Raw genomic sequence first — 13,256 nt, 5'->3', positions numbered from 1 at the left:
TGCTAAAACTCCAGGCACCCAAATATCCAAAACACGCCTGGTAAAGATTTGTGGAATGTATAAAGGAATCAAGTGTGGATTGTAAATGTAATACAGGATGTACAGAAGAAAGAAAAGAATATTCCATTTATTTCACACACCTGTTTGCAGTTCTACGTCCTATACCGTGTGCTCAGATGACCCTGAGCATGAGATATTTGGGGCTCTTTTTCACTCACTGGTGTCTTCTGGCTTGCTCAGTTTCTCAGGGTTTGGGGTGTCTTCGCTGGTCCTCTCCCCTCTAGGAGGCATCTGCCTGTACCCCAGCAGGGGACAGGTTTTGGACTTCTGGGTTGTCCTCACAGGTCTCCACTGCACAGAGGCTGGTCTCAGCTGTGTCCTGGACAGGTGACTGGGCCATATCTGTCCTTCTGGCCCCTACGTATCACTCACTGAGCCCCACAGCAGCTGGGGTATCATCTTGTAATGGCAGCTGCAGCCTGCCTTGCTGTCCTCTCAGCACAGACACTTGAGGACTTCTGGCCTCTTCATATGCACGCAGCCGTGGGAGGACTCTGGTCACTTCCTCCATTCTCCAGGGCTTTCAGGTATAGCTCCAACTGGCAATTCTACAGTAACCTCGCTCTAAAGAGGGAGGCTGAAGCCATGTCCCCAGGCCCCCAGTCCCACCCTATGTTTCTCTTCCTTTTCCTGTTGCTGACAACCTTCCAGGGTCCAGAAGAGGGTGGACTTAGCTCCTTCCTGTCTGGCTAGAACTTTCCCCACATCCAAGCCTCTTCATGCCTCACTCTCCGTGGAACAGTTTCTGTTTCCTGGAGAACAAGAAAAACATATCCAGTTATTATTTTCAAAATAGGATCCCCATTACAAACACAAGATGTGTTCACGCCATGGGAAGTCCAAACGCTGACGTGATGTGCCAGATGGGGGGGAGATTTCCCAGTTGTTCATTCAGCCTCAGAATCGCGGGGGAGCCTTGAGTCACCACACGAAGCCTGGCAATGTGAGAACACCACATGCAAAAGAACTGGAGCCAACCCCCTGTTGCAAGCTGTGATTTTCCTTCAGCAAAACACCAGCTGTCACCCAGCATTGCAACGTTGAAGAGCAAACAGTGGCCCGAACGCCAGACAGTGATCACAGAGCCAGGCACTGTGTAGAGCGGAGAATGCTCTAGAAAGGCTGGCCTTTCTCAGTCCTCAGCACGAACAGCCGCCACCTCACACCAGGTACTCTTCATGGGACAGGGGAATTGTCACCTCCATTTTTTTTTCAGGTGATGAAACTGAAGCTTAGCAAGAATGAAGTGACTTGCAGCATAATGGCATCCCACCCATGGCTGCTACGCCAGAGACCATGAGGCCCTAGATGGCACCCATGGTGGATGCCAGCTTCCAGCCAGCTGCCAAGCTACAGCCTCTGCACACACTGTTTTCTGCCCAGACCCCACAGCCCATGTCCCACCTGAGCAGCGTGATGGTTCTCACCTGGAGAGTACCTGTCCTTCAAACGGATTACTTGCTGGTTGCTTTCTTTTCCAAGAAATCAGGGCATCTGCCAGCCAGCTGCAGAAGACTCCTTTCTCCATTGGCCTGCAGGATGGGGGTGGGAAGCTGTCTGGGTTGCAGAGTGAAAAAGCCAGCTCTTTATTCTTGGAATAACCAAACTCACATATACCCCGAGCAACCTGGAAGGCACAGCTGGTACAGGGACTCATCTCGGCCCACCCACCTGACCTCAGTTTCCTTAAGCAGAAAAATCTAAGATGATATTGGTTCTGGTGAGAGACCAAGGCCTCCAAAGGCCATGCCGTGTGGTATGAAGGAGTGACAGCAGGGATAGGAGAGCCAATCTGGGGCTGAGAGCACAGCTCCAAGTCCCGCTCCCTCTCCTCCCAGCTTGCTGGGGAAAGCTCCTAGCTCCTTGGGTCCCTAAGGGATAGGTGGAAACCAAGGTAGCAGACCCACAGCCTTCCAGATGAATGAGCGGTGCTCACCTGGACTTTGTGGCAGCCTAGAGGCCACAGGATTCCTGCCTAGAGGCCATGGGGCTGAATGAAAGGCAGGGACTGGACCGCGCTGAGCCTCCAGCTCTAACTGAAGCATTTCAATAACAAGAGGCAATAATAAAATTGAAAATCACCAAAAAAAAAAAAAAGGCCAAACATGTCATGCTTCTAGCCAGGTTTCTGGCTGGTGCTGCTCTACATGGTTCTGTCACCTTGCCACCTTCCTGGATAGGTGGGCCATACCAAGCACTTAATGTCATTTGGCAGCAGAGAGAGCCTGTCCTTCAGAGGCACACACGTTCAGATTCAAATTTCCCTTCCTTGAAGAACTGCCAATGTTTCATTTCTGTGCCTCAATCTCCTCATCTCTAATAATAGACGTGCCTCCCTCAACTCCTTTTCTGTGAAGACAAAATGACATTGCTATGTAAAACGTATGGCAGAGTAAGCCCTCGTCCAGGATAGCTGTGCTATCATTAACGGAGAGCAAGCTCTTCTTGAGGCTGAGTGAATTCTCGCTAGGTCCCAGATTGAAGAGTTCATAACAGTCTTCAATTTATACAACTTTATTCTTTCGCGTAAAACTATCATAGTAATTCAGAAACTAAGTGTGGTTTATGTCACCATCCAGATTTTTTTTTTGTTCATAGAAATGAATTCCCCAAAGGAAGGAAACAGCTTTGTCAGATGGAGTGACTGGCATGATTGAAATCGATAATAATCAACACACAGGGATACCAGGCGTGGCTTTGAGCTTCCTCAGAAAAGCCTTCAGATTTCTCTACCTCATATTTCTGGCACATTTCAGCCAAAAGAACCTAGAACCAAAATGAGGGAAGAGAAGACATATTTATGTGACGATGCTTTGACTCGCAGACAGATGGCCTCTGGTCCTACACTAGCGTCAATGGGCTGCAGGGCCTTGGATAAGGCACTTTACCTCGGGGCCTCCATTGCTCCATCTGTAAACACGGCAAGAACAAGGGACAAGGGCATAAGACAATGTCAAAGGCAAAAACTTGGGAACGTGCTAATAGATACTTTCAATGAGATGGTGGCTGTTTAGCTCTCCCTTGAATCTCTTCCAGAGGCTCGCCCCTTGCACCTTACTATGCAAGGACCTGGCCAGCTTCTTACTAAACTCCCAGATACCACCTGTCACAGAACCACAGTGTGGGACTATCTCCCTGAGTTCCAACCACTCTTCTCAAGAACTCACCATTACTTTCAAAACAATTTGTCCAATACACGTATTTGAAAATTCCTTCTATTAAGGAGGTACAATAAAGTGTCTGCATTGTCCAGTCAATCCCAGTGCACGAATGTGTCTCCAATCTAATCCAATCCTCGTTGGCCTGCTGTGGCTTGACAATGGAGATGATGTTGTTGCAATCATTTGGCATCAGCTGAGACAAGCAGGGAGACTGGATGGAAACCACTGGACGCATGGAAGAACACACTTGCCGAAGGGCGTGAGAGCGAACACACAATGAAGATAGGACACTCGTGGCGAAGCATTAGATTTTTGGCTCTCACGGTCTCATAGGTCTTATTAATTCTGAGATTTTGGCCCAAATGAAAACCCAATGAGCCTGCAGCTGTGAGGTTCCCTTACGTGTTCATAAGGCAGCACCAGTCTTGCCAGAGATCCATGATTCTCCTAGTTTCCCGAGTACCATCACAATTCTCTGTCCATTTGAGCTTTCCATCGTCTGATGGTGATGGGTTGCGAGCTCCATTTTACAGATAAAGAAGAGAGAGGTCCAGAGAGGTCTAATAACTTGTGCAAGGTCACTCAACTAGTAAGAGACATGGCTACTGTGAAATATCATTAAGAATGGAATTGAGGCATTTGGAGATTGGGCCCCTTTTTCCCTTTTGGAAAGCTCAGAAGGGTGTGTTTTCACTCTGAAATCAGTAGGATTCCATGAAGGGAGAGGGGAAAAACCAGTGCATTCCAAAACACTTCTGTAAGTCAATAATTAGTGCTGGTTATACTGAATCATCAGAATTTTGTTGCCATCTCTCCACCTTCAGTCTTGCATCCATGGCAAAGTGTGTGGGGCTGGTGTGTGGTGTAACAGAGGTTCACTTGGGGGGGCTAGAAGCACAACCTCTGCATCAGACAAGGGACCTGGTCCTCCTTCTGACCCTTACAAGCCATGTGACCTTGGGCAAGTAGCTTTCTCTCTCTAGGATTTAACATGAGAATAGAACCAATTGACAACTTTTATTGAGTGCTTACCAAGTGCCAGGTATATCCATCTAAGATTTTTATCTTGCATTCTTTCATCAGTTTATTTTTTTGCATTCATTTAATAACCTTCTGAGGTAGAATGTGTCATTGTCTCCATTTTACAGATGTGGAGACATTAATAATGAAACTGCTCATCCTCTGAGGGGATGCAAGGGAGCTTGGCTCACTTTCTGAAAGGGGCCAGATGGTATGTATTTTAAGCTTCCTGGGCCACTGTCTCTGTTGCAACTCTCCAACTTTCCCACTGCAGCAAAAAACAGGCAGAGGCAATATATAAGTGGAGGGTGTGATTGCCTCAAAAATAAAAAAAAGTCACAAGAACAGGGAATTTGCTGCATCTGCTGCCGATGACCTAGATGAACACCTTCTCCTTCCTGCTAAACTACCAAAAGCTCCCTCTCTACCTGTCTCCTAGGTGCCTGAATCCAGCTGCCTGGAGAGCTGGCATAGGGGTCCAAAGATGAGTCCGCATTCGAGGCGGACTACTTTCTGGTCTCTTTCAGCCAGCAAAATGGTGGTGTGCCGGCAGTGACAGTACCTGGCACGTGGTTCATAAGGGAGGGAAAAAGTTGTCCCTGGGCAGGATCGAGCTTGTAGGTGGTAACTGGCAAGAGGTCCAAAGAGAAGAAAGCATTAGGTGAGAGGCCAAGCAGGAAGAGCAGAGAGTTGAAGGGATTCTCTCCAGTGCCTGTACCTACAGAGAAGTGGAAGTGGAGTTTGTTGAAAGAACTCGACCAAGATGGGACTGGAGGAGACAAGGTAACTCCAGACCTCTTCTAAGGGTAGAGTGAACCACCAAGGCCAGGGCAGTCTAGGGCAGGGTAGGCCGAGAATTAGCCAGGAGACAGACTTTGCCGCAAAGTGTGCACAGGCAAGTTCAGCAGAGCCCTGCTGGGGAAAAGTAGCTAGCTAGCCCTCTTCCTCTAGCATCGCTCCACTCTAGGAATCCTTGCACAAAAGAGAGAAGGCCACAGTGCAGCCCTTGCTGAGTTCAAGAAAGACCCGTTGCTTCAATGAACCTATTAAAATTCAAGATGTTAATTAAACATGTACTAGGCACCAAACCCTGGAGATGCCAGAACTGTGCCCATCCTAAGCCGGTGGCATTTACAAATAAGAGTGACATTTGCAGGACTACTGTGATACAAGGCACACTATGCAAAGAAGCCCAGACAGACACACAGAAGAGAGGTCTGACTGGAGGAAGGACTTTCCGAGAGTGTTTGTAGGAAAAGCGCACTTTTCATAGAGGGCCCCATAGGCTCCCTGTCGGTTTTGCTAAGTATTTAGAGATGCGCTCCCTCTCTAGGTCTCGAGGGAAGCACCTAAACTTCTGAGGATGCATTTTCCCCCTGGCAAATAGGAACACAGCAGACTTTCCAGAAGAAAAGGGCCTGACCCAACACGGGAAAAGAACCTGAATCACCTTGTGCCTTCCAAATCTTTTTAAGAGACTGGACTTGAGACGCACATTATATTTTCCTCACCAAATGACTCGAATCAAAGCCTTTCTTCCTCCTAATACTGTAGTTTTAAAGGGAAGTGAGGCATTGCAAAAGTTAAGAACTAAACTCTACTTCTATAAACTGATTTTAAAAAACCCCAGGCTCACAATGATAATAAAAAATGCATTTAATAGCATGGCAATATACAGCTTAAATGTGTAAGTCTTTTTTTTGTTTTAGTCAGTGCATAACAGGGATAAAGAAGAAAGATTTCATTTGGAATGCACAATCAAATGCTAAATAGAAGTGCTGATAAATCTTGGTGCTCTTACACTATTAAAATTCTGTTTTATGAAACGTAATTCCAGGTGCAGTGCTCTGTGCCAGTGCAGGGACTGGTCTGGTCCAGTCTGCAATCTACAGTTTTAAATTGAGTTGTATACAAATATTAACAAAAGAATAAAATTTATTATTCACAAAACTAAAATAGTATCATAAAGCCTACAAGAAAGTACAGCCTAGAACGAATGAGTTGAAAAACTAGTTCTAAAAATAATAAAACTTACTGGACAGTTTTGGAAAGTGATATTATAAAACAAAAAAAGCAATTGGCACAGTTTAGCCACCCTATTTCTAAGTGCACTTTGTAATGTCCCTTGCAAGCTGCCACTTTCCCGGGATAATGACAAGAAGCTCCAGTCAGATGTCACTGGCTTATGGTGACGGTTTTGTTGTTGTTGTTGCTGTTGTTGTTTTATATATATATATATATATATTAATTATTTACATATATTTTATTGCATTGCCAAGAGTAGATTTTTAAGAAAAAACACTACAAAGGTTTCAAAAACCCTATTTATTCTCTATCATCAAAAATAGCAACAGGGGGACTTATACAACTTTTCTGTGAGTACCCACCAGTCTATTTTTTTTTCTTTAAAAAAAATAGAAGTTAGTTAAAGAAAAATGATTTGGTTTTTTAAAAAATAATGTAAGGAAACACTTAATTGGATAGCCCAAGGAGTCATCAGAAATATGTGTAGCAAGAAAGCTTCATTGATGGCCCTCTCCGGCCTTTGCACGTCTTGTACTAAACTAGAAAGAGAATATACAGTACCAATATGTTCCCCAACCTGCTTGGATCAAATTGTTTGTTTTTAAACCCATTATTGCTAAACCAGAGTGTTGACACTGAGAGCCGAGGGGTCCACTCATAGAGGATAGAACTGAGAGGCTGCTTCTGAGGACTGGATCTCCACTTGGGCCATCTTGAACTGGGTGCACTGCAGCCATTTGCGGAGAGCGGCCAGGCCGGCAGCGCTCTGGCCCGAGCCGGGCAGCGTCCTTAGGCTGTGGTGGTTCACGTGGTTCTGAATGGCCTGGAGGCGAAGCTGAAGGCCTGCTGATAAGTGCTGTTAAAAAAAATGGCAGAGCATTTAGTTCCCTTCTTCCAGAGCACAGGCTAACCCAGGGAGGGTGAAGGAAGCCTTAGCAGCAGACAGGGTGCTAGCTTAGTAACCCAGTCCTGGCTCAAGGGTATTCGAGTGCCCACTGTCCACTGGCTCATCCTATGTTTCTAGAATCACCTGGCCCACCTCCATTCAAACAACCATGTACCTATTACAATGACTGACTCATCGCGACAGGATCGTGATACGGACAGGCCAGCATCAGAGCTGACACATTCACTTCCTATCCCCAGCAGCTATTCATATTCAGCACATGGGCTTGCTGTAGTGGGTAAGTTCCAGGACTCTGCTCTCAGACTCCCCAGGTTCAAGTCCTGGCTTCTCTATGGGCCCCTCTGGAAATAAGGGTGCCAGGATGTCAAAATGGGGTGTACGGTGACAGGCACCTACTTTGAGGGGTTTCTGTACAAGGAGTTAATATACATTTAGAAGAGAAGTTGGCACATAGCGAGTGCTCACTGCTTTTTTTTTTCTTTTGCAGGAGGGTGCTGGGGCTTGAACTCAGGGCCTGGGTGCTGTCCCAGGGCTTTTTTTTTTACTGAAGACTAGTGCTCTACCACTTGAGCCGCCCACAGCTCTACTTCTGGTTTTCTAGTGGTTAATTGGAGACAAAGTGTTTCTCGGAGTTTCCTGGATGAGCTGGCTTCAAACTGCAACCCTCCAATCTCAGCCTCCTGAGTAGCTAGAATTATAAGTGTGCCATCAGCGCTCAATCTCCTTGCATTCTAATTGCTTTTCTTCCCTCTAACTTCTCATTAAGTACTGTCAGCTTCCTCTCAGCAGTAAGTGTAAGGCGAAACTGCTACAGGGCCACAGTGGGGCAAGTGACTGAAAGGACAAGCAACTGGCTTTTCACAGTGAGAACCAACACCGTGAAAGCCGCTTAGCCATGTCTCTGCCTCTGCCCAGCCTGTGGCCTGAAAGAGCCCCACTGCTAGTTGGGGTGTGCGGGCTGCAATATTACTGATAACTGCCTTTGCTCTCTTTCGATGTCCAGGTCAGAGGATTCCGCACCCCTTTCCTTCCACTCTCATCCCTCTCCAACTCTGGGAAGAAATCTTCCAAGAGAGCTGCCATCCTCTCCTCTTTCAGCTAGACTCCTGGTACCCCAGGCAAAGGCCAGTCTTTGATGGAGCGATGGTTGGTTTTGCCATTGAACCCCAACACCTCCATCTGCTACTCAAAGAGCATTTGTCTTTACAAAGACAAGTCCTCGAGAAAAGACCTTCCCCTTCCAGACTACGAAACTGAGGCACTCACTCACTCTTTTGACTGAAACGTCTCACATGTGAAACAGAGGGGCAGGCTGCTTCTAGCTCAGTTCTAGCCTCCCTTCAATGCTATCCTTTCTTAATGGAGTTCTTCTCATCCAAAAAAACAACAATCCCCATTAGTGACCAGGAAACATCCCTGGCTATGCCTAGGATTAGACTCCATGGTATTCTCTGGGAACAGAATGGCAGCTTTATGCCCATTATTTTCATCAATGGACTCTGCTCCAGCTCATGATCCTCCTCTTGGCTGCACCCTCACTGACCCCGTGTGTGGAACTGGGGCTTCTGCAGCAGTGCCTCTGCCTGGAAGCCCCTCACCCCCTGCCTCCGCCCCACATCATCAGCCCTCTAAGACAAGAGGCAGGCTGAATCCCTCCATCTCCAAAGTGCAGCACCAATAATCCTGCTGAATGTTTTGACATTCTCTGAGCTTCCACTCTGGCCAGAGGGGACTTACCTTGATATTTGACTGAATCATTGGCAACCACATAGGTATCAGCTGTGTGGAGAAAGACAGAAGCCTCATTATTGCTATTCTATTCTCCAGCACAAGCTACCACGGCTGCAGTGAGCGCAGCGCATACCGAAGCCCTTTAACACTGGGAGGGGATGTGGCCTGCAGTGCAGCTACCTGTTATCAGGCCAAACCCCACTGAGATGGTGGCATTTGGAAGTTAATAAACCTGAAACCCACACTTAAGAGTAAATGACTGATTGTTCTGGAAAGCTACTGAGCACAGGAAATTAAATGTGTATTTATTTCATTAGATTCTCATTTTCTTGAAATAGAATTTCTTCCATGAGTTCTTTAGAGCCAGGCCTCTGGGTAGAATGGTGACTCTACTGGCTGTGGTCATAAAGAGACTGCAGCTGGACAGGAGGCAGAATGCTTCAGGGGGAGCTAGAAAAAGACAATTTCTGCAATCTCCTGGGAAGGAGAAACACAGGAAAATGGAGCCTGACATCTGTAGACTGCAGATATGCACATAGACAAGAACCAAGTCCCGGCTGAGGTGACTTCTTTCTCATCTGTTCCTTTGGAATGGCCCTTTTATGGTGTGTGTGTTAGGGGGTGGGGGAGTAGCTCCCTTTTCTCTGATTTAGTCTCTTGGTCACATTTCAGTCCTTTGGAAAGAAATATCCATGGCCTCGTAAATCCAGAACGATGGAACACTTCCCATAAAAATGTCATTTGGTGATTTAAATAGGGAATGATATGTTTGGAAATTCTAGTTGATTTCAGGACTTTTCTTTTCTTTTTTTTTTTTTTTGCCAGTCCTGGGCTTGAGCTGAGGGCCTGAGCACTGTCCTTGGACTTTCTCAAGGCTAGAGCTCTACCACTTGAGCCTCAGCACCACTTCTGGCTTTTTCTATGTATGTGGTACCAAGGAATCGAACACGGGTCTTCGTGCATGCTAGGCAAGCACTTTAACCACTAGGCCAAACTCCCAGCCATGATTTCAGGACTTTTCAGAACTTTACTATTCTCAGACACACCCTATCATTTTACTCCCTGGGGACACCTCTTGCAGTGCTGACCCCAGGCTGAATGAAGGCAGCGCAGAGCAAGCCCTGGGACAACCAAAGTTGGTTCTACAGGGATTTTGTTTGTTCCTTATGGATGTAACATGTGGCCATATGATTCTAAAACACTGAGGGGGCCTCTGGTTTGTGACCTAAGATATCTTGTTAATGTTCATCACTGTGGACAGCCTTATATAACTCTGTGTCATCTTATTTCAGGAATGCTGTTGACTTACTAAATAACCATCATCTTACTTCCCTTTGCTAGTGAATTCTGTCAGTAAGTATTAGATGCAACTATTTGGGGCTCAGTAGTGTTATGATAAAGTCTTAAAAAAAATCCTTCTCCAGGATCCGGGAGTTTGGCCTAGTGGTTGAGTGCTTGCCTAGCATGCACGAAGACCCAGGTTCAATTCCTTGGTACCACATATGTAGAATAAAGCTGGAAGTGGTGCTGAAGCTCAAGTGGTAGAGCTCTAGCTTTGAGAAAGTCCAAAGACAGTGCTCAGGCCCTCAGCTCAAGCCCAGGACTGGCAAAAAAATAAAAATAGGGCCGGGAGTTTGGCCTGGTGGTTAAAGTGCTTGCCTAGCATGCATGAAGACCCGGGTTCGATTCCTTGGTACCACATATATAGAAAAAAGCTGGAAGTGGTACTGAGGCTCAAGTGGTAGAGCTCTAGTCTTGAGAAAGTCTAAGGATAGTGCTCAGGCCCTGAGCTCAAGCCCAGGACTGGCCAAAAAATAAATAAATAAATAAAAATAAAGGGCCGGGAGTTTGGCCTAGTGGTTAAAGTGCTTGCCTAGCATGCATGAAAGACCTGGGTTCGATTCCTCGGTACCACATACATAGAAAAAAGCCGGAAGTGGTGCTGAGGCTCAAGTGGTAGAGCTCTAGCCTTGAGAAAGCCCAAAGACAGTGCTCAGGCCCTGAGCTCAAGCCCAGGATAGGCAAAAAATAAAAATAAAAAATCCTTCTCCAGAAACAAGATTCAGAAAATTGAGGGACATTACAAATAGGTTATTTCATGCCAAAATAAAAGTGATAACTTTCTCCTAACATTGTTCTATATGCTATAGAATAAAGAATTTTTTTTCTACGTGGTTGAACTATATTCATCTCACTCCTGCTTGTGGAAACTCTTAAAACAAAGTCATGGGCAAACTTCCTCTTTTAGCAACAAAGCCACCTTTAGCCTCCTGTTTGACAAACTGTATGAAACAGTAATTTTCAGGTATTGAGCATCAGGCAACACGGGCAGAGATCAGTGAGGGGAAGGAAACAAACAAAGCAAGCCCTGTAATTATCCTGCCTCCATGCCTGGAGGGTTTCAGGCAGCAGCAGAGAGGAGACACCCAGAGGCAGCCTGGCAACCAGTCCAGGTTGAGACAAGCTGGGTTCCAAGGCCAGAGTTTGTAGGGTAAATTGGAAAGGACAGAGCTACAAAGAAAGGAGGAGAAAGCTGAGCACAGGGAGAGCACATCACACATCCTCAAAGGCTCTCCCTTGGAGCCATCTGCCAAATACTGACCATAACACGCAGGTAAGAAGACTGTACAATAGTGAGAAAAATCTACAATGCAAAATAATTACAGAAAAAAACCCAGTGGTCACACAGAACAAGAACAATTTATGTTCCTATTAGTCAGAGTGGAATGCTCATCTGGATGGTGGGTGATGGTGGCGCTAGTGAAGAAATGTTAGCCCCAAAATGCTGCTCTGACCAAGATGGAATATAGCCTTCAAAAATACTTAAATGTTTGTAAGTAGTTTAACCATGTCACTGAACACAGCTGGAGTATATGAATGAATATAAAAACACTCAGCACATAAGAAAATCAAGTTCCTAATGGGATAATTGAATAAAAACAAACCCAGACCTGCACAAAGAATAAAGGAGAACAAAAAATCCATCAAAAAGAAAAAGATAGGGGCCGGGAGTTTGGCCTAGTGGTTAAAGTGCTTGCCTAGCATGCATGAAGACCCGGGTTCGATTCCTCGGTACCACATACATAGAAAAAAGCCAGAAGTGGTGCTGAGGCTCAAGTGGTAGAGCTCTAGCCTTGAGAAAGTCCAAGGACAGTGTTCAGGCCCTGAGCTCAAGCCCAGGACTGGCAAAAAAAAAAAAGAAAAGAAAAAGATAAAAGGACACAGAATTAGTAGACAAGAAATTAAATGTTTCTAAACCTATTTTCAGTAAGATCAAGAAGGAAGAGAAACAACTGGGCATGTTGAATAAGGCACTGTGAGGATGATCTGAAAAAATGGCTGATGTTCAAATCCAGTGAAAACTACAAATCCATGAACGCCAAATCTCAGGCAAACTCAAGAACAAAAGGCATAAAGGACACGATACCAAGGAATATACATAGCTCATGCTGATTTGAAGGAATACTTTAAGCAGAAGGAAAACACCAGCCTTGAGTAAAAAAAGCCCTTGAGGCTTTGAGTTGAAGGCTCAGTGTCAGCATGCATAAAAACAAACAAAAATAAATACATACATACATTTTAAACCAAATTATCTTAAATAAAAGCACTAAATACCAAGTCAAACAATTACAGACTATTTTCCTTAGTTTTCCAGATATCTTTTACAGAATGACAATGTCACCAACCAATGATACCTAAATTCCTGTGTTCTATGCTGTCATCGTCTACCATGGTAGAGTCAGTCACACTGGCATACACAGCAAGAGCAGAAGCAATACAATATCCATTTGGAAGAGAGTTGCTATATAGAAGCCTGAATCCTTCAGTTTACAACTAAATTCATTTTCATTTTCTTTCTATTCAGAATACACATACAAAATAAATCCACATTTGCTTTTAGCAGTACAAAATGGTCTACAAAAATCATAAAGTTTTCCTACCTTGACAAAAATGGTTGAATTGCATTCCTGTAATGCCTCCATTAAACTAATCACATGGAGACACACCATTTCTACCATCTGAAACAACAAACATGAAAGTCAGTTCCACTCTCAGTGACGCTGAAACATTGTCACTTGTCATAGATGCTGAGGACCTATCCTAGGAAGTCTATCTAGACAGTGCCCAGAGAGACTCCAGGGAGTGGGGCCCCTTCTCCTCTAAACCTAAAACCAGAAACGGAACTTTTTAAAACTCCAGAAGTTTTGTAAGTTCTCCGTTCTTTCATCGTCACCTCAGGACTGCCAAGCAAACTTGGGCATGTGTAACATTATCTGTAAGAAATTCACTTGCAACACGTGTATTTGTAACATTTGAGTATCAAGAGCAATTTAAAGGAGATTCCGTTTAAA

General features: G+C 45.2%; 1 protein-coding gene and 1 long non-coding RNA gene across 2 annotated transcripts in view; both read right to left on the bottom strand.

The window, feature by feature from the left end:
• Positions 1 to 100: 100 nt before the first annotated feature.
• Positions 101 to 2,082, bottom strand: LOC150054850 (uncharacterized). Its single transcript, XR_016537665.1, has 2 exons — positions 1,488 to 2,082; positions 101 to 812 (listed from the first exon to the last, which is right to left on the bottom strand). It is a non-coding gene; the product is annotated as an uncharacterized LOC150054850 (long non-coding RNA).
• Positions 2,083 to 5,912: 3,830 nt separating this feature from the next.
• Unc79 (unc-79 subunit of NALCN channel complex) overlaps positions 5,913 to 13,256 on the bottom strand; it is a 218,645-nt gene continuing 211,301 nt past the window's right edge. The window contains exons 50-52 of the mRNA XM_090344746.1: positions 12,846 to 12,923; positions 8,911 to 8,952; positions 5,913 to 7,122 (exon numbers count right to left, since the gene is read on the bottom strand). Coding sequence (XP_090200872.1) covers positions 6,922 to 7,122; positions 8,911 to 8,952; positions 12,846 to 12,923 — 321 coding nt within the window. The 3' untranslated portion in view covers positions 5,913 to 6,921. The remainder of the gene's footprint in view (positions 7,123 to 8,910; positions 8,953 to 12,845; positions 12,924 to 13,256) is intronic.

Source organism: Megascapheus bottae, chromosome 14, assembly GCF_031878675.1.
Source record: "Megascapheus bottae isolate mThoBot1 chromosome 14, mThoBot2.hap1, whole genome shotgun sequence".
NCBI classification, from domain to species: Eukaryota; Metazoa; Chordata; class Mammalia; order Rodentia; family Geomyidae; genus Megascapheus; species Megascapheus bottae.
Note: the sequence above shows the minus strand (reverse complement) of the source record. Positions and strands in the feature narration are given on the sequence as shown.